At 37.0% G+C, this 26,199-nt stretch overlaps 1 protein-coding gene across 13 annotated transcripts in view; it reads left to right on the plus strand.

Moving 5' to 3' along the window:
* Window positions 1-26,199, plus strand: part of DGLUCY (D-glutamate cyclase) — a 47,694-nt gene that overhangs the window by 3,534 nt on the left and 17,961 nt on the right. For 4 of the 13 annotated variants that reach the window (XM_056345784.1, XM_056345785.1, XM_056345791.1 and 1 more), the window contains exons 2-7: window positions 14,471-14,542; window positions 17,887-17,998; window positions 20,842-20,992; window positions 21,680-21,878; window positions 23,521-23,671; window positions 25,196-25,318. In XM_056345784.1, coding sequence (XP_056201759.1) covers window positions 17,896-17,998; window positions 20,842-20,992; window positions 21,680-21,878; window positions 23,521-23,671; window positions 25,196-25,318 — 727 coding nt within the window. In that variant the 5' untranslated portion in view covers window positions 14,471-14,542; window positions 17,887-17,895. Of the gene's footprint in view, window positions 1-2,065; window positions 2,158-10,863; window positions 10,889-14,470; window positions 14,543-17,886; window positions 17,999-20,841; window positions 20,993-21,679; window positions 21,879-23,520; window positions 23,672-25,195; window positions 25,319-26,199 lie in introns of those variants that run through there. The other 9 variants (XM_056345788.1, XM_056345790.1, XM_056345786.1 and 6 more) reach the window with 6 other exon arrangements.

The following is a 26,199-nucleotide window of genomic DNA, read 5'->3' on the forward strand; positions in this document are numbered from 1 at the left end:
TGTTCAAAAATATGCGTCTTTACTTGCCATTCCTAATTGTGAAGAGAGGGAGGAAAAAATGCTGTGGGAAATACCCACATGGAAAGATATTATTGAACTTCATTTAAGAAAAAGTGTCACAACATTTCCTTTTCGGTTCTGAAAGAGGTGGTGTGCCAAGATGGTTTGAGGGCTGAGGTGAAATTGAAATGCTCAGTGTACAGACTTCTGAGAGGAAATGAGAGAAAGAGAGAAAGGAGAAAATGAGTGCGATAGCTGCACACTTCCAGGGGCTCACTACTTTACAGTTTTGAGGGACCTGATTTACTTTCTTTTTGAAGGGCATCTGCCTAAGGAAGACATAGTTTCTATGGAGCTAAAGTTGGGGGCGTCTGGGGCTTTCCTGTGGTCATCAAATTGTTACAGAAATAGGTGTTATTTTCAGAGTACAAATGTTGCAAAGCCAGATGATACACAGTGTTCCCCTTAATCACTCCAGGAAGAGCATTTGCACAGCAGGGGAAAAAGAGGATAAAATTTTGGAAACCACAAAATGAATTTAGGGAAGGACTGCCCATGAAAGACAGTCATGATGTGAAGCAGCTTTTGTGTGAGATTTTAGCACAGTATTAGTTCTAGTTCTAGTGTCTAGTTTACATATATTCTCTGTGATCTTTTTAAAAATCTGCAATTGAACATTTTGTGCTTGATAACCATCAGAAAAACACACCAGGTCGGTAAATTCGCTGTTTAAAGCATTTTTTTATGAAACTGCTCTGGGCAGCAGTTTTACCTCTTTAAAACCACTTAATGTCTTACCATGAAAGGAGAAGTTATGCTAAGCATCCAAGCCTAATAATTCTCTTAACGGAAGTGGTACAACTCTGTCAGGAAATGGATTGTTTCTTGAAAGAGTGCATGTAAGTGAAGATGTGTTACTGATTCTAGGGTTACATCTTTGATTAAACTTAAGTCCTGTTTCAGTTACTATTCAGTTCTTTGCTGAAAATTCATTTGTTTTGGGTGTTTTTTTCTTCAGTAACAGTACAGCTACAACTACTATTCCAGGCAACACTTTCAAAAGTTTAATCGTTAAAAATCTACATGGCTATAAAAGAGAAATGATAAAAATATTCGTTATGTTACTCGGTTTCTGATGAGGAGAATGAAAATGAATGAACGCTGTCCAGAGGGGAAAGGAAGAAGACCTATCTATTAAAACAGAAATAGGGGCTTATTTCAATTTCCGCTTAAATGCTTAAGCTAGGTAGAGATGGAATTTATAGTTAATACAAAGAATTGGCTTTTGGGTCCTAATCCTCACTCACTCATAATAATTTGATATCATTTTTAAATCTGTTGGAAGAAACATAGAGCGCTGTTCTACATAATGGTGTTATTAAAGCGCTGAGTAATACTGACTGCAGTGTAATTAAACTCAAAATCCTTTTCAGAAGACTCAGATATGAATTCCGACTATTTTGAAAATTGACTGTAAACTTCGGAGAAGGGGACTTTAGGAAGGAGAAGCTAATCAAGATGATCTGAAAGCTAGAGATGAGGAAATTAAAACTTTTAACTCAGCATGGAGACCATGAGTACATCCTGATAGTTGCAGAAGCCATGCAGCTGCTTTCCACCCCCAAAGAAGGAAGCAAAAACATGAGGAAAAAAGTGATTAAATAGCAGAGCTTAAAGGTATGCATTGTAGTTCTTAAAGAGATCCTACCAAAAAGGAGATAAGTGAAAAGAAGTGCCACATAAAATGAAGGGGGAAAGGCAGGTTTTTAAAGCATAAATAAAAACTAGTAAGTTCATTTCCACAACTTTTATTGCTACTGACATATTTAAAGATATTGCATATGTTAAATTAGCATAGAGCAAAAAAGGGTTTTAACAAAGTGAACAATATTGCAGAGATACATTTTTCCCTTTTCCCTTTACCTTGACAAAAGTTGTATAATTATTGATTTTGAATCTACTCTTTTAAATTCAAAAAGATAAGATACTCCCATGATTTGAAATAACAGAAGAGAAAATTCTGAAACAGATGGATAAATTTATTTTATATATATATTTTTTCCAGACTCAGGTGATATGCCTCCTGGAGTTTGGAAGGAACTTGGAGCTCCTCAGAAAAAGTACTAAAACTCCCATTAGTTCCAAGTACTATATCAGGTGACTGGAAAGCACCTCTTAACATAGTGTAATAGAATATTATATAATATAATACAATATGATTTAATATAAGCTGCATTACAACTAAAAAAAATTATTTAAAAGGACCAGGAAAATGTTTTGGTGAAAAGATTTGAAAGATTACCTTTAGTTATAAAGAATGGGAAAAAAAAAATAAAGGATTGAAAAAACCCAATAAGTAGATAAACATGATTCCATGAACACACACCAGATATAAAACACTACTGTGAAAAATCAGGTCCTAAACCCAGTATCTAAAATGATAAATGGCAAATTTTCAATAAGACTAAAAAAAATGGGGATTTTTAACTGAAGTTGCATCATCTACACTGGCACTATAAACTGTATGACTTGGGACTAGAGATAACCGGTAACTGGTACTCAGTAATTCTACCATTTCATTACTTTTTTCTTAAATTTTTCATCCCATAATGATTTATTGAGATATAGGGTACAAACTAGAGTATGTCTAGCTCAGCATCCCGTCTCCAGCACTGGCCAATAGCAGCTGAGTAGTGTTACAGCAAACTGTGGTAAGAAACTTCTAAGGTTTAGCTATGCAGTCTATGAATAACCCGCCATTTGTTTATCTTTGACTTTGCTATTTGCTAGTTTCATCTGACCGTAGAATCATAGAATGGTTTGCATTGGAAGGAACCTTAAAGATCATCTGGTTCCAACCCCCTGCCATGAGCCTTCCACTAGACTAAGTTGCTCAAAACCTCCATAATGATTCAGTTAAAAAAGAGAGTGAAGAACTGTTACCTTTTATCTCCTCCATACTTTTGTTGGATCTGCCCATATTTCACAGGCAAACCCAGAATGTGAAGCGCTAGTCCCCCCACCTCAAAATGTCCAGTAAAATATTTGCTGTAGGTACAGGTTATGCACCAGGCACAAGCAGTTCTTTGAGCTTTCAGTAATCCATCCACAGCCTCATTTCTTTCACTTTTCTTAAGGAAAGGGCTTATAGGGAAAACTAGGTTATTTAGATGTTAGAACCCTCAGTTTCAATACACCTCTTTTCTAATGTAAAGTGTTTGGAGTGACAATCTTTCAAGAGTATATCAGAACTGCAGTTGGTTGGAAGGCATTTTACACTCCTTTTGTAAATTCCTCAAGATTTGCATTTTCTCTGAAGTGTTAGACTTCTATGCAAAGAAATGCCCCATTAAGCAGTTTTTCTTTGGCTGTCATTTATTAAGTCTGGCTAAGAGTGAGGTTTGGCATCCTCCTCCTTACATGTCACATTCAAAGTTACTTTTCTGTTGTGACTGCTTGTTAACATATTGATGGGTAATATTACAGCAGTGCAGATTATTGACATTGTAAATCACTCCATTAACTCTAAGCTACTTCAACCCCCTCACCCCCCAGCATTTTCTTGGATTTAATGAAGGTTTACACTAATACCACATCTCACTCCAGCTTCAAAAGAGCGCATTCCTATTCAACCAGATTTTATTACACCAAACCCACCATGTCATTACAGAAATTCCATAGTAAGTGATTTGCTTCCCACTGGACTCAGCGCTGCCTTCCTGTGACTCTAATGAGATGCATCTTCAAAATGGGAAGTCAAATGAGGCAAACCCCACAGATTTTTAGAATTACTTGCAATATGCAGAGGAGTTAGGGTATGACTTCAACTTAATCTAACATATACCTGCAACGTGACCTTACATTGTCTTCCCACCAGAGTATTTGGTTTTGGGTGGTAGTGAGTTGTTGTGAGATGGTTTCCATTATTTCCTAAGTCTTTAGATAATAAGTTGGTTAAACTGTTCCACTGTGCGACACTGTTTTTCTTTAGAAAGCCATGTGATTGAAGACAGTGGACAAGCATGAGATATTGGTTTGGTTTATACAGAAGACAGAATAATTGCTTTTGGGTAGCAAGTACAAAAGCAAACAGAATTATGAATCATCTGGGGTTGGACATGAGCCCACTTGCAGTCCTGGTACTTCTGCAAAAAGGGGATTTCTGCAAAAATCTTGAGGCTCTCCTTGCTTTTGACAAACACAGAGCGAGTGTTAACCCTTTATTTAATCTTGTGTTTCAAGCCAGATCAGGACAGTGCTTTCTGTAGTTTTTTATGTACTCTTTCTGACTTCAGATATTCCGTGAGAAACTCATCATTCCTCCTCTAAGGCAACAGTTGCCTTATCTTCCCAGTGCCTTTCTCTGCAGGAGTAAATGCCTTCACACCCCACCCACTCATGCCATGAGAGCAGACTTCGCACTGCCACTCCCCACCCGCACCATGACTTCTGCTACAGTAGCAGCAACACTCTCTTGTCTTCAGTTACAGTGTCAAGGATATCACTGTCATAGCTGCATACATGCAGGTGATGCTGCATATCGGCATGTCATCACTCATCTCTTAATGCTTTTACCTCTCCGGGTTGGAGCTTCACAGTGCACCCTCTCACACAGTTGAAGCTTTGGGATACAATTCAATCTATTTTGGCTCTATTGATTTGGTTGTTGTGTTTGGTTTTGGAAACTTTATACCTGTTAAGATTCTTGAAAGTGACAAATATAGAAGTCATATAGTCCTGTTAAAACAGAACCTTGTCCAGAATGACCATAAACCCAAAACATTTCAAGAAAGTGTGCCTATCCATCTTATTAATAATCTTACTATCTCCTGTTCATAGAATGTTCATTGCTAATCTCTAGCTGTTTACTTAGGAGAGGCTCATCTTTTTCCAGGTTATTTGCTTGTGTTGCATCTACCTATTAAGTCCTCTTATTCATGAAGTAAATATCCCAGCAGTCAAGTTACCTACGATATCCATAAACTTTTCAAAGAAGCCACAAATGTATTCTGATTTATTACAAAAAGAGCTAATGAATTAATTCTAAATGTTATTTTATAGGCAGAATTGAGATTATTTTCAGCAGAAGTTTCAATCTATGCTTATGGCTTTAGTCACAGGGCAAGTGTTCAGTGCAGGTGAGGGATTGCGTCGCACTGCAGTGATGCTGGAGAGCCCTGGCTATAGATTAGCACTCGGTGCTGAGCAACAGACAAACCCAGAACAAAAAGGTGCTCCCCCAAAAAAACCTTCTCATTAATGTGCTATGATGAAAGCCCTTAGAGCTCAACTGAAAACTGGGAAAACTTTGATGTTTTCACTGAAATTACTATAAAGGTCAGAAATTGGTTATCCTACAAAAATTACATGTCTATTGGGAAAAAAATGGGCCATCTATAAGCATGATGTCCTCTTTTTTCTTGTTCATTTTTAAGACAGACATTTGAGATGTGTCTCTTCTGCAGAGCTCATGAACCCAAGGCCATGGAAGTTGGATGTATTTCTGTTAATATTCTTAGCTATTTTTAATATACATAGATTATATCCTAAACAATGCCCACGTAATGCACTTTGTTTTGCATATTTTCTTTTGTATACTTCGTAACCGTGGAAAAGTCACATACAAATAATTCTATTATTTGAACTATAAGATGGTCAGTTTGGATTGTCTTTTATTCAGTTAAATTTATGCAGTCTTGAAATAGCTCTCTTTAATTGAGAACAGTTTGCTTTATGTGATCAACCATGGAATGAATGGATATATATTTTATATACATAGATATATATATGCACACACTTTTTTTTTTTGCCTTTTTTTTTTTTTTCCCTAGAATTTGAGACCAAGTACTGATTGCAATAGTTTCCTTCTTAAAAAGGAGTGGAAAATGTTGTGTAATACTTTCCAAACTGAAGCTGGATCTACTCAGAATGCTTAGTTTTTAAACTTTCCAGTAAATGGGGGGAAAAAAGCATGTGTATTGTTTGTTCAGGAGGACACAGATTTGCTAATTTTTAGATATGGTTTTATATTCTTTTATATGCCAGCTGGTAAACTATATTTTTGATGTCAGGCAAGAAAGTCTCACTTCTTTCCAGTCGTGTATTTTCACGCTCCAGTGAACCTGCACAATTTCTGACAATTTTCCCATGGACACAATGATTGTATATCTCATATATCTGCAATTTGAAGTGCTTAATAGATTCAAAATTAGCCTTGTATACCAAAATTTCTATATCAAAGTAATTTAATTTACAAAGACAAGTATTGTGAGACTAGAGAAGAGATTTCCATTGGGAAAAAAGATCTATCAGTAGAGAATGGAGTTTGAAAGTCATTAGCTACCATCATCTATTCAAATGTTTTAGCAGTAGTAACTATGTTTTTTTAATAGCAACCTTTTACTGCTCCATCAGTCTGACTGGAAATTATAGCAGGTTCTAGTAATGGATGCCTGTTCATCTTCCTTTTATATAATCAAAATCCTCTCTCTTCTTTCAGTACTGAAAACACCTTCAGACGATATTCAAATGATAATGTTCTTCCATCTTTGCATATTATTCAAAACACTCCCTGATAGGTATGATATAGCAATATATCATACAACATACCCTGCTCTATACCATTTTTTTTTTATTTCCAAGTAGCTGAGCAATTACCCATTTTGTAGTTTTATCTTTCTCTGTCCAGATATGCTGCTCCCAAATATTCACTCAATTTTCAAAATTCCAGTTGGTCCCAAAAATGCGTCTCCATACTAGTTATATTAAAAGAGAAACTAGTTAAATAGGCCTAGGCTTCAACCAAACTCACTGCTCCCTTTCCCCCACAACCAAAATCCAACACATTTGACTAATCTTTTGGAGACAAAACCCATAGATGTTCCAAGTTCAGTTTTTGCAAATGTGAATGCTCTATTTTAATTGTACATTCAGACTTGGTTCTGAGTGCTTTTAATTTGTCTTGTCTTTTTTCATTGCACATACTATGTATTCTGACCCTTCTTTGGGAGAAGATATTGCTGGTGATAGCTAAGTAAGTGTATTTGGAACACCCTTCTAAGATGCTTGTCTCAAGAGGATATATATTTATGGAATTAGGATTAAAAGGAATGCCTATGTTTGCAGATTGCATTCTAATATAAAGATGGTTTCATTACTTTTAAATATATTAGCTTTGGAACTGGAATCCTAACCATGCAAAATTCTTGGCTTTTGCATTTAGACAGTTCCCCAAGTAATTTAATTTAGGAGGTAGCTACTGGAATACATGTGATATGCTGCAAACTGCAGTAAGTCCACCTGTCTATGAGTTTTTATGTTAACCTCTGCAAAAAAAATAATTGTGCTTAGCTCTGAAGTTCCTGAACCACAGGTCATAGAGTGCTGGAAGGATATACTAGCTAAATTTGGTCAATGTTTGCTCTGATTTTAACCTCTTCCTTGGGTATGCATTATTGGCCACTATCAAAGTCAGGATACTGGGCTTGATGTAACTTTAATCCTATCTTCTGAAGAATACTGTTGTAATAATATTTTGAATTATTTAGACTTTATTAATGCATCAATCTATACCATGGAACTCGTAAGGCACTATGATGTAATGGAAAGTGAAGATCCATTTCAGAGAAGGAGGGAAATTCAGCCAGATCAAAACCTAATGCTTAAACAAGCAAAGACTCTTTTCCCATTTGAAAACAAAACAGAACTTAGCACACACTCTTCCATACTTAGGACATATAGTAAGTTATGTGAAAAAAATCCAAGAACAAAAATGGTTATTCAAAACTTAGTATCATAAAGCACATTCTAAATAGGTGGAATGTGTAATTTTAAGCTACATTATTGCAAATGGCTGTCTGGCATACATCCCAACACCAGAAAAGAGGATAAATAGTTTCTAAGCAGACAAAAAAAGTTAACCCTTATTTCCAAATTGTATGGTTCATCAATACTAATTATAACTTATTTTGTATCAAGGGTGTTAGCTTGCTCCATACACACATGTTTATAAAAAGTACGTATTACTTAAGCGTATTTCTTACAACTTTTTTGTCACATCTTTCTTTACTCAGATCTGTGTATAATCTATGGCTTGTATGCAAACACTTATGCAGATGAAGTGCAATACAGCAAGTGTTTCAGCACTTCATCTGTCCTTGAACTCAATAAGACTACTTATCTCTGACACTTATATTCATAGAAGTACTATATATTTGAGTACTTAAACTGTAAGCTCTGAGACAAGGTTTTATGCATATTACCTCAAGTACACCTGGGAACAAAACCCTTAAATAAATAAATAAACAAAAAATACTAATAGCTTAAATTTTGTTCTGTGTTGCTTTTGTACAAAATAGAGGCTCAAATCTGTATCAAAATGGATTTTTGGGAGTAGAACACACCAAGATACACCAACCTGTTTAGCTTATTTATGTTTTAAAAATATAAAATGAGGTGATATATACATAAGACATTTTCAGCCCTTACCTTCTTATTGTTTGGTAATGAAAATTGAAATGATGACATTAACATCTCTTTCAAGTCAGCCAACGGATGCAGCATTATGAGTCATCTCTTTAACACCGAGCTGGCTTTAAAAAAAACCACCATATTTTAATGGTATGATAAAAGGTATGAGGATGATAGGCCTACAGGTCTTACTCTATTTACCCACAGAATGTAGAGAGAAGCAGTAAAAGTACAGGATTAATTCTCTGCGATAGAAGGGTGAACTGTGTATTTTTTCAACATCTTGAGTTCTCTGCTAAAGCTGCATATGAAGGCAGCGGTTTGAGATATTCACTCTTGTCTGCTGTAACTACATTGAACACAGTAGTGAAATGTATGAGCCACTGAACAGCTAACAGAGTGACAGCATTTAGTCATCTGATACCTGATCTAGTCTGTAATCAGAAACTTCTATGAGAAGTTCTTCACGTGACCTGCGTTAGGACCCAAGGTTAGCAGAGCTCCTGAACTTCTCCCTTGCACAGCTGCACAGCCGTGATGCATCTGCCGCCAGCAGTGGCTCTGAGGGTACCCTGATGGACTGACTGCCCCAGAACATCCATGTGCTGTGGGGTCAGGCTGTCCAAGGACAGTTTGAAGAGGGCCTGTATCCTTTCCTGCAATTTAAAAGTGTCATGTCAATGGGAATTTCCTTTTCAGAACACAATGCTTCAGTTCAAACTCATCTTTCTTCTAGGCAGTAGGCACTATTTTAGCCTATGGATATAGGGTAACTCATGTTCTGCTTCACCAAGGATTATTCTGGTGGCTGAGGACAGTTGCCCAGTGGGATTACATCATATGCTGGTCTTGAATGGAATGACTGTGATGAGTTCATAAATGGAGAGGGCAACTGGGGGCACTGTTGGTACTCTGCAGCACCAGCATACCACTTGCAGAACCTCCCTTCCCACGGTCAGTGTGATTGCCGTTTGTCTATAAAACCAGTTAATTCCTGATTCCTACAGATAACTGGACAATCAGATCAGTGTAGCAACATCGTAACAACTACAGTTGCCACACAGTACCATAGTTGTCAGGTATACAGTAATGAAAACACAGTAATGCAGCCGTAACTTGTCTGTAACTTCACGGAGCCTTTCCAATTGGAATGGATGCTGCCGAACAAAGCTGTCCAGGCATCCTTGATGCAGGTTAACATGTAATATGTGAGCAGCGTGGATGCCCCAAGATAAAGTAGCAGTCCAAGTGCATACTGTTTGCCATTGCATAACACAATAGCTAACAGCACTTAATCTACGCTTGCTCCTGGAGGTTGCAATGAGGTATCCTTGCTGAGCCTGCTACTAATTCACCTGGTTATACAAATAGCACTTAAGCCTGGAGTTCCATCAAGGAAATGATGCTCTGTCCTTTTGAGCTGTTCAAGTACTTCTTGGGCTAAGAGCTGAAGGAAGCAGTGGAAAAACAAAAGTCAGTATCTCTCCATTACAGGTATCAGTGGAGGCAAAGGTGTTTGTTCTTGGTAGTGTTTGGAAAGGTACAATTTACTGGAGGTTCCTCAGACACAGCATACTGAGACACCCACATTTCAAGGATGCTATCCTTGTGTAAATACACAGTCTGCATTCATTCCTTCAGGGACAATATCTGAGGAGAATTGCTTGGTGAGGAGCAATGGGTGCAGTGATTTAGCACCTTTTGGCAGACGTGAGGCCAAAAGAAGCGGCGTAATCCTGGGGGCAGCTTGGACGACCTGACAATAGGGGTGTGGCATGTTTTTTGGGGACCATGGTGCTATTTTATGGTGTGTAAGGAGCAGAGCATCACTCACCTGCTTATCTCCAGATGGAATTCCTTGGGAGGAACGGGCACCCCATCAAGTCCTGTGACCATGCATGACGTGACTGGGTGTAACCTAGGCAGTGACATACTTTCTTATCAAAATAAGCACCTGTGGCTGCTGCCTTGCAAACAAAGCAGTACAAGTCACTGTACTTTGTCCCATGGACCTTTGCTTTCATTCTGCATGAGTAAGAGTGGGAAGAAAAATTTTCCTCCCTTTCTGAGTTTTCATCCAGCCAACACTGGTCACCTTGGCTGCAGCGTGCAGTGCCCTGGTCAGAGCTGCCTTGAGGGGCAGGGGAAAGGCCACAGCGGCGGCCTGTGGGCAAAGCCCTCCGGGGCTGGCTCAGAGCCACAAGAGGCCAAGACAGAGAACTGGTGGCTGGACCCAGCCCAGCGAATTGTGGAGCAATTCTAAAGATCTTCTCTAGCTCAATGTAGATTGGGAAACTATATTTAAATACCACCTTCATGTTTTTTCCCCAATTTCTTGAAGTTGAATAAGCACTTCTTGTCATCTTATTAAGAAAACAACCTCTGGTAGATTGCTTGCTGTCTCTTCTTACTGCAGCTGGTGAGTATTCCTGTCAGAAAAGTCAAAGGCATGAAAATGGCCTTGTAAAATCTTGGTAAAGGTCCTTGTCTCCTCTTAGGCGTGTACCATACCTTACCAATGGTGTTCATAAATGAGGTAGCTGTTCTAAAGTTTGTTGGTCATGTGTTTTTGTAAGATGATGGGGCAGGGTATGCAGGTATGAGGACATGACCAAAGGTGTTGGAAGGGTGTGTGAAGTCATGATGTTTCATCCTTTGCAGGATGAAAAAGCTTAAACATCTGAGATCTTGCACAGATTGTGCCTGTGGAAGGGTAGGGCCCAGTGTGAACTGTTCTCTAGTCTCTGCCCACATTTCTCCACCTGAAAAACAATTTATTTTGTCCCAGAGCAGAAGCGGAGTATAAAATAATGCAAATGTGGTGGCAGAAGTTTCAGGGAGCCTGTGCAAGTCATGTTGCACTGACACACAGTGCTGTCTGAAATGGCTGCTTTGGAGCTGGTAATTGCTTTCTGTTATTTGTTCTTAGTATACCGGAATAAACTAAATGTCGTGTGTCTTGTTTGCAAGCCAGATTGCATCAAAGATACGTCGATGCATCATCAGTTTCTGATCCTGACACAATCTGCGCAGTCTCTAGTATAGGCTAGCTGCATTAAGAAGCAGAGGGAACACTAGTGGAAACTGATTTAAATTTCTATTTGCAGCCCTCATTTAAAGGTGCATAAACTTCAAAGGCAAAAACCCTGTATTTCAAATGTAAAGCTAAATCCTAATTTGCTGGATGAGCTGCTGTCTGAAAATACACAAAGCACTTCCTCTTTGGAATGATAGACAAAGCCCTTCTGTACTTCAAAATGATTCATAGCAGATGGGGAGAAAAAGAATCATTAATTGATTCTTCAAATAAAACATCACAAGTATTACTGAGAGACTCAGTTGGAAAATCAAATGGAGTAAATTTTCAGAGAAGTTTGTGCTTTTTGCAGTAGTCTCTTGGCAGAATTTCAAATCAGCTTGATGATTAAACAGCAGGTCATTTTAAACCATGTTTACATTAACAAACCTCTGTAACCATATTCATACTAGGCAAGGCATTGTACACAAAGGGTTTGTTAGATTATAATTAGTTTAGATGACTTTATGTATCAGTAGAGGCAGCCCATGGGCTGGCTCATTTTTCAAGTTACCCTGCTGTTCCTGTTAGAGCAACAGCTTTGGTTAAGCTATCTGCATATCTAAAAAAACCTGCCCAGCAGCGTTAAGTTGTGACCCCTGCACTTTTTTGACCAATGAACCTGTATGTGCCACCATTCTTATTATCAAACTTTAAACTGAAAATAGGACAAAAGTGATATAAACAATGCAGGATTGTATTTCGTAAGAGTCCTTAGGCTCCTTGTAAACAAGTCTCTAGACTATACTTTGAAAAATCACTGCATTAAACCATATTCTTATCAGTGTATCAGTACCATTGGAGAAACAGACCTGTGACAGTCACTGTAATCAGTGACATCAGAAACTGGTATTAACTACTTTGCAATCTTCAAACCTACTTGTTTGTCAGTTTTTTCACCAGTACTTTTTACAGGCTGTTTATTCTCAGGTGATCCATTTTTAAACCAACAGAAATAAGTATATGTTTTTAGTTTTACTTCATGAATTTACTTGACACGTGTAAAGGTGAAGCAGTCACACTGACACTTCTGAAGAATGTTTTAATCCTTCTGTGTTATTATGTACTTTTTAAATTCATTTTTATCTGGTGTAGTTTAGTACAGCTGTATGGACACATCCACTGCATCTCAAAGTGTAATCTTTCTGACACATAAAGGACATTTTTCCATTTTCTTGTGTAGTGAATAACTTACATTCTGGGCCTGTGAAGCATCTATGCTTGTATTTAAATATCTGAGAAATGTGCAGGTTCACATTTTGAAAGCTCTAATGTAATACAAAATATTCCATTTACTGCACTAATTTCTTTTTCTCTAAAGAGATTATGTTCTGCAGATTGTAAAAATGCTTTATAAACTATAGGTCAATCAACAATTGAATGTAAAGTTACATAACTTTGCAAGGCTAGTCAGTGATTCTGCTGTCAGAATTTAAGGAGGAAATAATTACAAAACCTATGCTTAATCCAAGCTTATCTATAATATTAAGAGGGGATACACACACACATACACACACACACGTAAGTATAGATAATGAGGTTCACAGGATTCTGCATCTTACAAGTCTAGGAAACTATTTGTGCATTTATTGTATTTTATGATTTCTGAAGTTAGATTATTTTGTGTGAGACTGAGAACCGGAAAAGCTGATTTTAGGCTGAAAATCGAGAGAGAGTTTGTGGTACAACTTAGAGATACAGCAAGTATGTAAATTAAAAAGAGCTAGTGAGAAGAGAGAAGGCATCCAAAATCCCATATTGCCAGAGGATGCAGTCAGACAAACCAAGGAAGGAAGCCCTACAAAGGTCAGTCAAGCTTGGAGTTATGGAGTTAGAGGTCTGAGCTCAGGGAGGAAGGTGGCAGCAACAGAGGCACACTGCAGACAAAAGAAAGAGGGAGGAAACAAGAAATACCCTGGGATGTGCAAATAGGGTGGTGCAATGAGGCTACTTAGTCCATCATGCAAGTCATCTGAACAACCTCTTTATTGAATTTTGTCTGGAACTGCATTTTTCTTGCTCCATGTTGGGTTGCAGATTATTTGGCAAAGGTGGATGGCATTTGTCACATTTTCCAAGCATTACTGTTGAATATTTAACTCTTACTTTGATATACAGTAACTAACTTTGTTACCAGAGGTGACTTAAAGATAGAATTAGTGAATCTGGAAGCGATATGACAGGCCAGGGTACACCTCCGGAGAGCAACAGGGTTTTGTAACAGGATATAGTAACATTCCTCTCAAGATGCCTTTTTCCTAGCATGAGTTGTAGGATTCAGGGGAAATAGAGCATATTCTTTACAATCAGTTATGAAGATGAGGCTTAGAACCAGTCCCATTCCAATCACCTCAGCAAAGATCAGCACTTCATTACACAGTACTCAGTCACCTGTTACTCAACTAGTGTGCTGAGAACAGCATGTAGAAATTGTTAATAACTTAGAGCTTCACATGGCAACAATTGATCACAATTTCTGAATAAAAAAATACCTTCCAAATCTGGCTTTCCTGAAAATTGTTGTTGTCTAGGTAATGGGATATTTTGCAAATCAGCTGGGCCAAGTTAATCAGGTAGTGTACCTGTGCTTAACTCTGCTGAAGTGACGTTACACAGATATATACAAAATTAAGATGTCACTTAAAAATTTTACATTAGTTTTTAAAACCAGACCCAAGATCTATTTAGAACTTTTACCAAAGCTGGTACATATCTGTAATTCCTGACTGCCCCTTTGATGCAAATTTTTTCTGAATATATGTGTCTTTTTAATATAATGTCATTTAAATCAATATTTTTCTGACAAATTAATTCATTATTCTGAGCAACTGATATGGCATATGCCATACTGCCATCATTGTCTGATCACACAGCTCCATACATCATTCTTACAGACCATTCTTGTACCTTATCATCTCTTTCCAGCATTGAAGTTCCATTGTCTTTGTCAAGATATGGAAGTGCAGCTCAAGACACAGTAGTGCCCACAAATCAATAGTAAGTGCCATCTTAACGTGTCAGACATGAATGTATTTTAGTATTTATTCACATGAATATGTAAAACTCAAAATATGTTGAACCTTCATGTAATTCTTTAAAAAGAAAAGTGTTTATTGTGTTTGTAATGTGGAACAAAATGTTTAAGAAAAGGTTCTTTAAAAGTGATCTTGATACTTCAGTGCTACGAAGCTTTGCAATACTGGTTGTTGGTATTGTAAGTCAGGGAGTCTGATGTGAGCAACATGACTTAGAACAAGGATTTTTTCAGACTGTCTGTGTTAAGTATGAAGTTTGTCATTACACAGCCAGTAAATGACCTGATTTTCAAATGCTGGTTACCCAGGACTGTATCTAGAGGTTCATTCCATTAAAGGCAACCCAGACTGGAAAGCCAGATCTTCGGGTCCCTTAATGAGGGGACACCACACAGGATGGCACAACAACTATCTCCTAAGCTGTCAGCATCTTCTCCTAAGAGCTTTTTAATACTTACCCTGCACCCTGTCTTTAGCTGTATCATCATCCAACATACCCCCACAAGATAACTGATACTTACCGTGATCTGAAACTATCTCAGAACAAAATGAAAGGAGTCAAAAAAACTTATGCCAGGGGACAGATCCTGATAACCGATTAAGAGCTGTACCAGACCATTTAGTAAGAGCGCTGCTCGATGGCCCCATGAAGCCAGCCTGTGCACCTCATGAGGCATCCTAATGGGACGAAGTGGAAAAGGTGCTGTAAGACCTGAGTTATTGTGGTGCTTCTCCCCTGTCATTCCAAAGAGGCCATGGTCGCGATGGCTCCAACAATTTTCCAGGTGGTCCTAGAGGTGGTTGGGAAATCTAAACCTGACGATGCCCCCTAGCATAGGGAAATAACGTACTGCATCGAAACTAGCCCTCCCTGAGGAAGTCAAAGAGCAAAAGCTAGGTTTTACTATGAGCGTCTAAGAGTTTATTAGTTGCTAAATTTGGATAGATGATAAAAAGAAAAACAGCAGCATAATCTAGTACTGATATTGTATAGCAATACAGTGGTCTAAAGTTATCACTCAGAATGTTAATCTGATTGGATTTTCCCTATAGTTTTATAAAATCACCACAGGAACTTTAGTGATAGCAAACGGCCATAAGGTGAGTTTTCTATCTCAACTGGAAGTGTTGAATCAGTCTGCTTTTATACAAAGTTAACATTGAAATTATTCAATTCCTAACCAGCCATCGACAATACGTGTTGCTTTGCAGCTAGGGGCTAGGGTCACACGTAGGAACTACAAGCACAAGTGTTTCTGTAAAGGACTTGGAGCCGACATTGCAGCACTACTGATATTCATGGGTTTGTAGTTCGTTAGCCACTCACTGTCATATGAACCTAAAACTTCTAGGGCCCTAAAAGTATGCTGATAAAATCTCATAGGTGCTTCCATTTCTGCTACTGGGCATGTACTTTATGAGGGCAGAATCATGCTTACCCAACATCAGACCAGGGAATTTGCGATAAAATACCTAGCTGAAGAGAGCTTTTGTGCCAAACTAGTTCCTGAACTTCAGACTGTCTTTCAAATCCAGGTAAGCTAGTAGTTCTTAAGGCCGTCAATCCTATAGATTACTTAGATAGTTTCAAAGATGCTCAGAAATAAAGAAAAACAATCTGAAACAACCTAATGAATGCATCTGGAAATTTTTATTAAGATCACTGTGTTTAATTTGAAACTGCTGGAATAGTGATTCCAGGGTGGTGTTAGAAATACTCTTTACAGAAGAATAATGTCTCTTAAATTCACACTTATAGGCCTGGATTAGAGCTCAGCTACATTTCTAAATCCAACTTCGTGTTATCTTCAAAGTGTGTGCTTGGAATTGTTCATGATTTTGTAATGACGACTATTTTTTTTTGCAGCATAAAGAGTGATAATGTAAAAGCAGAGAAGATGAGAATAGTTAGAAAGCAGTAAATTAGAGTTCAGAAAAAAATCCAGACTGATTTCTTTTGGCTGACAATGTTATGTAAAGATTTCAGAATTAAGAAAAATACAAAGCTTACTCCAAATTTCAGTGCACCCTACTTAACCTCTCAGAATTCTGCAAGCTTTGGGAAACATTTGGACAGGCAACCTATAATGAAAGTATAATTTCTGTCAAAACCTATCACTGCTCTTACTTCAAGTTAATTAAAGAATTAGTTGCTCAGAGGTATAAATTTTCACAATAAAGTGTTTCACTTACATTCCACTTCACCATGAGAGTGAAACTTTGTACTACCATAGTTATAGTAAGAAAACTGTGGGCCTTTAACAGAAAAGTTAACTTTTGCTAGAAGGTTGTAACATCTCATTGTACATTAATTTACTGGCATCTTTTAAAAGAAAGCAGCACAGCTTCTATCTTATTTATTACTTCTTACGAATGACATCAAGTATGGCTTCTTCTGAATTAAAGAAAAACTTGGAGGTTGGTAATTTGATTACTTGGAGGACAGTTCAGTTTCTTTACTCAAAAGCAACCAAGGTTAAAATCATAAGCAGCCAAGTTATTTTACTCTGAGCTATCTTTTACTTTTTCCTAAGAGCGATGTGATAAACTCTTTTTAGTTATTATGTAGTTTAGGTTGAGGGAAAAAACTTTGTGTGAACTTTGACTAGATTGCAGAAAAAAGATAACTCTCCAAAAGATATAAAAAGAGTCAGATATTGATTTTAATTAGGGTACTTATCTCTGCTCCTACTCCAGATTGTATGACAAGTGACTTAAACATCTATATGTCTGCTTTCCCAGTGGAAGAGTAGCCACAAGAGTATTCACTTCTACATAATTAATATTTGAAAAGTATAATGCACGTGGAATACATTAAAATGACATTTTCTGAAATAGTTCTCCCTTTACCGCAAGGTTGCATTGCTAATTGTCTAAAAGCATTTTGAGCAGAGAAATAATATGACAGATTAGAGCTTGGTAGGTTAATCCATTTGTGCTTTTGCAATTTTAAAATTATAATGAGTTTTGGAAAAGTGAATACTCTAGGAAATGAATAGTTATCAGGGAGGAAAGAAATCTGTTTCATACATTACAGGCCAGCAAAATTTTATATTTCATCCTGAATGTTCAAGTGCATGTCTCTGGCTAATTTATTGAAAGAGTGCTTTTAGTCATAAAATGTCAGTGAAACAACCTTTTGACTTTGATCTGCCTTTAGGGTTATAACTTAGAATTTCCCAGTGATAATAACTTTGGTGGGACACGAGGAGGAAAATTAAGCTTAAGTTTTCCAATAAATCAGAATTTAAAATGTCAAAAAAAAATATGCTTTGTGTTTATATTTATAATTACCTTTCTGTTAAGGATGAAGAGATGTTTTTGACGGGTGGCTTGCGATCTCTCCTTCCCCATGTGCTAAGAAAAATGATTCGATGCAGCAGACTCAGTATTAGTAATACTTCTGGAGTGGCAGAAAGTAAGTAAATCTAACAGCTCTAAGTGCAAAAGTGACTCCATTTTAGTTTCATAGCTACGTGTTTTATGTTTTTGTTTGTGAAGGAATGTAGGAATATCAAAAGCACTGAAGTAAAACAGAAGAAAATGTTGACTTATGTTCTTAGGTCACTTTGGTGTTCTTGAAATCCCATTGTAAGCACCTGGCAATGTGTTACTAAATCATAAAGCTGTATCAGAGAAAAGATGTCATCCTACCTGTGCAAAGTACATGGACTTTTCAATGTTTGAAGTGCATCCCTCAGCTCCCAGTTTTGTCACTGAGAAACTACGGATGCAGAAAATATTTGAAAAATCTTTCACTAAATCTGGCTTTTCGTGCATATGTTATCATGTTTGTAGCGTGGCATACCATGTTTTTCACACAGACCTTGCTTAGCTCATCAGATACACTTTGGGGAAGAATTAGAGACGTATGGTTACAGAAGTGGTTTTCTGCTTCATTTGTTACAGAAGCTGGAAATTACTGACCCGGCGAGACTGAAAATTGTAAGGGGGAGGGAAAAATAGTTTTGTACTCAGATAACTGAAGGCATTCTGGAAAACTGATTTCTGTCTTGCCTCTCATAGCTGGACTTTCACAGAAGCAGAGAAGTCCGCGCCATCAACTTTAACATGTAACTTAACTAAAAATACTGTGGCCAGTAGCTAATCAACAAAGCTGTGTGTAGTAGCATTGCTATAAGAACTTTTAAGGGTCATTTTTTAGAATCATAGTGAGTCTTGAAGTTATGCTTTTCTTTTCCATCAGAACATAAGTTGAAAAATACTAACAGAAAACATGTTACAGTATTACTAATCTACAGTTTGTTCCAACTGTATTTTTAAGTGAATGTATTGCTGCAGTAGTTTTAAATGTGTTAGTTTTAACATTTGAAAAAAGTGTTGTGTACATACAAACCAAGTTCAGACTTACAGCCGTGAGCGTACAACTACATTATGCAAAGACAAAAAAAAGACTAGGGTAATTGGTATTTCTCAGAATCCTTTAAAATTATGTTGTTTGTAAAATAATTATTTCTTAATGCCCTCACTGTCATTCACCAAAGAAATTAAAAGCTCTTTCTAAACTTCTCTGAACTGGGACATGAGTGTGTTGAATTAATACACAGGTCAGTCAGCATGGCTATCTTCACTAACATTGCTCTTTAATATATTCATAATGATCGATAGTAATGCAAGTATATATGTAAGAAGATATAGGAAGGGTAAAATACTTCTTCATCTATAAAGAAAGTAAGGCTAGTTATTGGAAGGAGCAATAAACTTGTCCAAGAGTTATAATGAAGCTTCCTGAGTTCACAGAATACCTGAAAGTAACCTGCAGATTCAGTCTGTCAGCTGTGACTCATATTTTAAATTCTGTGTAGTCCGAGCTGAATGCATTGACTAAAACCATAATGTAAGGATTCATAACTATCACCAGCAAAGTAGAAAGCACCTATGCATTTCACATAGATGGCAGGGAATGAAGTTCAAGGATAAATGAATATAGTATTTTATTCAGTGGTAACTTTAGTATGTTTATTTAACAAAAATGTATTTCTGTATTTAGCAAGAAACTGTTCCTGTATTTAGTAACTTCTGCTAGTAATAAAATGAATTTTTGTGCTGAGTACTCCCAAGGGAGCAGTTTGTGGGCACATTCAGTATGCAAATACATGCTTACCTCAGCCTTTGCTTTGCATTTTTCCATCAGGAATAGAATTTTATCTTTTGATTTCTTAGTTAGCTTTTGTCAAGAGTAAGATGTGGCTGATTTTCTGCCTTTTAAGGGAGATTATTGATTTCAACTAAACAATTGTCTCTTGGCTGACAGACTACCACAGCATTTAAGAAAGTGAGAGCTTCTATGCAGCCTCTTGCTTGTCTGTATGATATCAGACACAGTAATAACTTTTCAAGACAGTATCAACACAGGAGTCAGGGACTGTTAATTGGCAGTTTTATACGCCACAGACTAGTTGTACTCCAAATTTCCTTTCTGTATTTGAACAGCTGGTATTTACATGCAGGAAAATTTAAATGGCATTGGTATTAACTACTACTGTTCAGAAAATAAATTTTTGCTGAATAGATGAATGTGAGCTTTCTTTGTTGATGCTCATTGCAAAAACGTTAATGTCTTTAGAAGCTATCACATGGTAGTAGTTAACAACCTTTTAAATCAAAGTTGACTCCAAGTGAAGAAAGTGTAGTGGTTCTGTTAATTTTAGTTTTTAAAATTAGAAATAGTAGAAATGACTGAGATTCACACAAGAATTTATTTCTAAGCTGTAATTATGTCTGTTAAATTGCAGCCCACAGTAAAATTCCATGGCCAACAGCTTTTAAAGAATGGGCTACATAACACCAAGGTACCAGGAGTTTACTGTTGGACTGGCCATGATTTATAGCTTGGTATTAAGTGAAAAAAAAATGGTGAAAGTATGGTACACTAGCCTTTCTTTGTCTTTGTGTTAACATTTGCAAAGTAAAGCATTTTCCTATAGAATACTAATCTCCCAGGTTAGGTAATAAACTATGCTTATGTATAAATGCATATAAATGTTTATTGAAGTAATTATGCAGTATTACACATGCCTGCCAACTATTTTACCTATGAATAACTTCACACACAGAGTACATCTAGCTATGATTTTAGAAACATTTCAAAAAGTTGATTAATTTTATTACAGAGTTCTGAACCAAAATTTCCTTCAGGTAGTTTTTTATAGACCATGTAAGAAATCTATATAAAAGTTATTGTTTCACAAACGAAAGGCCGAATTAATAACCAGTCATACCTACCTTTCACATTTTCAGGCTATAAACAGGCCAACGTTGTGATTTTGCACAAGTCCCTTGCTGACGAATTTGAGAAGTTTTGCCATGCAAACAACGGACCCCTGCCGCTGCTGTACAGAAGTAAACCAGGTGACTGGAAATGTCCTCTGAGTAGTGATTCTGATATCAGGTAACTACAGACCAGCTCCGCTTGCTGTTGTGCAGTGAATGCTGGTGGTGATTAGGAGGGTTTCAGGGAACAGCCTGCTTACGCTGTTGTACATTTTGAAGAAGTTTCTTTTCTTGGTGTTACACCTTTGAATGAAAACTGTGGATAACAGCCTAATCATCCTGTTCTTGAGAAACACGTTATGATAATTGTCAGTATTACAACTATTTCTTTAATGCAAAAGTGAAATTTTGTGTAATTTCTAAATGTTTTGCAGTCTGAGCTGGCAGAATTAAATAACAGGGGTTTACCTTTGTTTTATTTAGTAGTAATGCAAGCATGGTAACCACATGATATTTGTAGTCTCTGAAATTTGAAAGATGTATTTCTATAGTAAACACTGAAAGCAAGACTTAAAACATCTCCCTAATTTTTGAAGCCCGGAGGTAAAACAACATACGTATAAGAGACATTTACCTGTGAAACCTAAAAAATACCAAACTCTAACATGTTCTGTTTACTGGCTTGGTTTTCTGCAGAATAAGGTGTTCTGGGGTATTTGCATGTGTTTGTTTCTTTGTACCTCAGGAAATAAATGGATAAAGTAGGCTCTATCTTGTGGCTTGATACTGGGTTAACGTCAATTCAAAAAATTCACTGTGTTTTCAAAAAATATGATAAAGCTGTGATAACTTCTTATTTCACTAGAACTGACTGCCTACAGTACAGAAGATATGAGCATGGAGCTTATACTGGATCACTGAAAAGCCTAAAGGAGTATTCTGAACAACTTAAGGACATGGTGACTTTTTATTTAGGCTGCAGCTTCTCTTTTGAAAAAGCAGTCCAAAATGCTGGCGTTCCTGTACGAAATGTTGAGCAAAAATGTAATGTAAGCATGTATAAGGTAAGTATATGGACACACACAGAGTCTTTGTTGTAACTTTGCCTGTATTTGTCCATATTCACATTATGTGTATATTCCTATTGCTCAAAATAAGAAATTTTTTTCCTACCTGGATAGTAACTTTAGGCATGTGCTAGTGCTGACTGCATAAAAATATAGGGTAAAATGTACCCAGCCTCACTACAGTGCTTTCCTCAGCTTCCTGCAAGGCTGATCTACTTTTTTATTAATTTACAGTAACAAAGTTTTTCCCTGTGTGCTGTGGCAGCCATTTCATTTGGATCTGTTCTCGTTTGCCTTCTGTTTCACCTGGTAGCCTATGCACTGTTCTGACCATGCCTTTATACACATCCTGCTCTCCATACCAGCTCTTGCTTGCAATAGGAATATTCCTTTTATGAGCCATGGCAGCAGCATTTTTTTCTGCAGCTATGACAGCCATATTTTGGGGTTTCCCTGTGACAGCAGAGCCTTTAAACTGCATATTTACTATGAACGCAGACCACTGGGACAGAAGATGTTCTCACAGACCTGAGGTGTCCACCATAGCACTGAAAACTGTAACCATCCTCAGAAAGTTTGTAGTGTAGATTTTAACATAGACAGAAGTCTCTGGCTCCAGTAGGTAGACCCTTAATATTAAGAACACTTAAGTATACATCTGCATGCCTTTTTCATTTAGTTTGAGTGCTGTTTTCAGTGTTACCGTTTCACATATATCTTTTCACTATACTCCCGGTCAAAATGAAGGTGCAAATGTCTCTCATATCCGAGTTCTTCTCCCAAGCTTAATGAAAAAAAAAACAAACCAAAAAAGACAAGTATCTGCTTATAATATTTCAGGATTAGAACAATATTACAGTTTATAGCATGTCAATACTGTGAAGAACTGTACAGTGTGTTTCTTCAGTGACAGGTGTGATTTTTATTATAAAGATTGTTAATGAATTCTATACAGCTCTAGCTGTCTACATATCTTGTTTATGTTCAAATGCAATTTAGGTATCAGATACGTTGTTCTAAGAAGCCGGACTGGTTTATTTCTGAACAGAAAAGGTGCTTCAGCATCCCAGTCAGTGAGGATGAGGAACTCCACAGAGCCTTCCTAGACACACAAAAAATTTTCTATGCATGGAAGTGGCATGCTGCTTCTGTAGAGAAGTGGATACTGCAGCAGTAAGAGTTCCTGACCCTTGCATATTACAGAGTGCTGTAGTTCCCCTAAATTCAAATACAGATGGTAGACTCAGATCAAGTAGATTTGTCACTGTCTGATACTTTTGGGTTTTTAGCTTTTTCCCTTTCCGTATAGGGAGCACACCATTGTTGTTTGACAATATTCAGAATATACTGAGCTTACCACACCATATGTTGCACGTACCGAAGCAGGAAATGCATAATGATTTTTATAAAATTAATTTTAGTGATCTATATGAAGAAGCTCAAGGATGGAATATTTCACTCCTGCACAAAAAAAAAAAAATTATGCTAAGAATTGTTTTCAAAAGTATTTATAATTAATGTCATTATGTGGCCTTTCTAAACTGAAGTACAATACAAAGTTTTAGACTTATTTCTTCTAACACTTCAGAGTTATTATTCAATATTCCTACTAATACTCTGGATTCTTTTAAACTGCCAGACAGCTGTGCCTTGCTACAGCATTTATACTTTTTGCTGCAACTTAGTAGTCACAATGAGACCTATACCTGAAAGGAAGTTGGAAGCAGCTGTGCTAGCAACATCTGAATTAAAAGAAGCCCACGGAGCACCAATTCACATCGGTGACCCTGGTCAGTGATTTTCATTTTTCATTCTACATGCACAAATGAAGGGGGAACCATGGGAAGTGGTAGGACTGAAATACCTGCACCAGTAAATTTACTGGTTTAATCCTTCCTAATGGTCACAAACCTGAATTAAAAAAAAAAAAAAAAAGAAAAAAATCCTAAAAAAAGAGGTTTTAATGAGCTGAACACAGAGTTTTTGTGGATATTAAGAGATAGCTGTCTGAAGTAGGTAAGTTATATGGCAGGGGTGGTTTTAGTAAAAAAAGTGTAACATTTTTCTAGAATGTGTGCAGTTTCATCTATATGTGAATACTTTCTTGCTGTCAGAGATTCCAGTGACAGGGTAGCAATGATTGACAGCATGGGGAGAAGTAAGTGTGGTTGCATTTTGTGTCTTAGAAGATGACTGTGAAAGTAAATACTACATTATTTTTAAAAATACTGAAATAGGATACACTGAGCACAACGCTTAGGACAGAATAAATAGATGACAAGACTATATTTTTTCAAAAAACTCAGCTCAAACAAACATAGGCCTAGTCATTGCAAGGGAAAATGGAGACAGGGGGCAGGCAGGAGGTGGCTGTTTGGAAAAGAACAAAATCAAACAAACACCTGTCAGATGAATGTAGTTCACAGTAAAAAAAAATTCCCTCTGCTGACAGAAATTTGTTGATCAGTAGACTCATGGGCTGCATATACAGAAGGATCACGTTGCAGAGCATGGAAGGAGATGTCATCATTAACAGTACACCCCAGTGGTATATTTTGTCTGAGTTCTTAAATCTGAGGAACTAGTAAGAAGTCTTTACTTTCAGTAGAGCAACAAGCTGATTGGGCAAGTGAGGGTCACGCTGTTTATTTTACTTTTAACAGAAAAGAATAAACGATTATATATACAGGTTATATAAATTAATTCCAGATAAGACAGTGGCATATTAAAGAATGTGAAAAATTTAAAACCAAGGGAAGGTAGCAAATGCTTAGAATGATAATTCTGACAGAATATTACAAGTAGATGTTGGAATAAAACAAAAGACAATTTAGTGATGCTGGGTAAGAGCAAGATGTAGTTATCTAACCCAGAGAGGTAAAGGAGCACTTACTTATCTCTCTACCTGAAGAATGTAGGAAGATAAAGCAGTAGAAAATGTGTTCTAGAAAGAGCTCGTTTTGCATTGCAGTCATTTATTCTTGTTTGCCAGTGTTATATCATTCTTCTGTTGGCAGAGAAGATTTATAATATCTTGGAAACTCAGCATACATATCTAGTTTGTATTTTGTTGCAGAAATACAGTGAGTAAATCTTTAACTGGTGTCATCAAGTACAAAAAGGGAAAGCAAGTCAGCTCAGGTTCTGTGGACGTGCACTTGAAGGCAAACTAAATATGCCACTTCAGTGGGACTTGCCAGTGTTGCAGCCCTAGCTTAGTGTCACTCAATGATGTTTGGGGTCTACCTCCCCCAGCTTTGTGGTATTACTACTTAACTGGAATCTCTCATGATTTAATTTTTCATCAATTCCAGGTATGCTGGGAATAAACGATCTTTCCAAACCAGACTATGGGGACCCAGTTCACCTTCACCCTGGTGATATTCCAGTGTTTTGGGCCTGTGGAGTAACAGCAATAGAAGCAGTAGTCAACTGCAGTACGTACTATGTTTGGAGACTCTTTTTCAAATTATCCTTCAATCTCTTTTTCTCTCTTTTTTTTTTCCCCCTCTTTTGTTATAAAAAACATGGACTGAATGCATTGACTGATCAGCAGGTTTGATTTTAGAGTAAGCTAAAAGCCACTCCAAGCAAACAACAAAACCCACCTTTGGCAGGACTATTTTCAGTTGTGAAAGACAGGTCTGCCTTAAAGGCAGGTCTTACTCAAATTTCATCACTTTTGTTTCAGTATTTTAAAGGCAGAAGTCTAAAGGTCTGGCAGCATCCAAACATCTTTTTTTTAAGCATTATTAAAAGCTAAAAGTTTAAAGGCGTTTGTTTTTACGTTTCTTCCTTTTAAAATAGTATTTTCTATTACATTGCAGTAAAACAATAATAAAGGGAGTAAAAGAAGAAAACAAAACAAAAAAAAAAAAAAAAAAAAAAAGAAAAGAGGCAGCCAGAAATTTTTCCAAAGTGTTGTCAAGAGCTGCCAAATTGATTGACCTGGAAAACAGCTCATAATTGTTTCTTGAAGAATTTTGAGCTTTCAGGTTTTGTTCTAAAATTAAGTGAATGTGACACACTTTACATAAATGAAGCTTTGTCCTCTGCACAGAGCTGTCCTACACTTTATCCAATCATGTATAACCATTTATAAAAGACATGAGCACAAAGGGCAAGAAGATGCAACTAAACCACAGCAACAGTATTATATACTGCTCTAAATCACTAGTGTGGAATGAAATATCGTATTTTAGTTTTTACTGAAAAGTTTAATAATCAAAGACAGTATAATTGAGAGAGCATTTGGAGGTCATCTGCTTTGTCCTTCTTGCAGGGTCTGCTACAACCTCGTGGCTCCTTACAGATGTTT

The sequence above is a fragment of the Falco biarmicus genome, chromosome 7 (genome assembly GCF_023638135.1).
Source record: "Falco biarmicus isolate bFalBia1 chromosome 7, bFalBia1.pri, whole genome shotgun sequence".
Taxonomy (NCBI): Eukaryota; Metazoa; Chordata; class Aves; order Falconiformes; family Falconidae; genus Falco; species Falco biarmicus.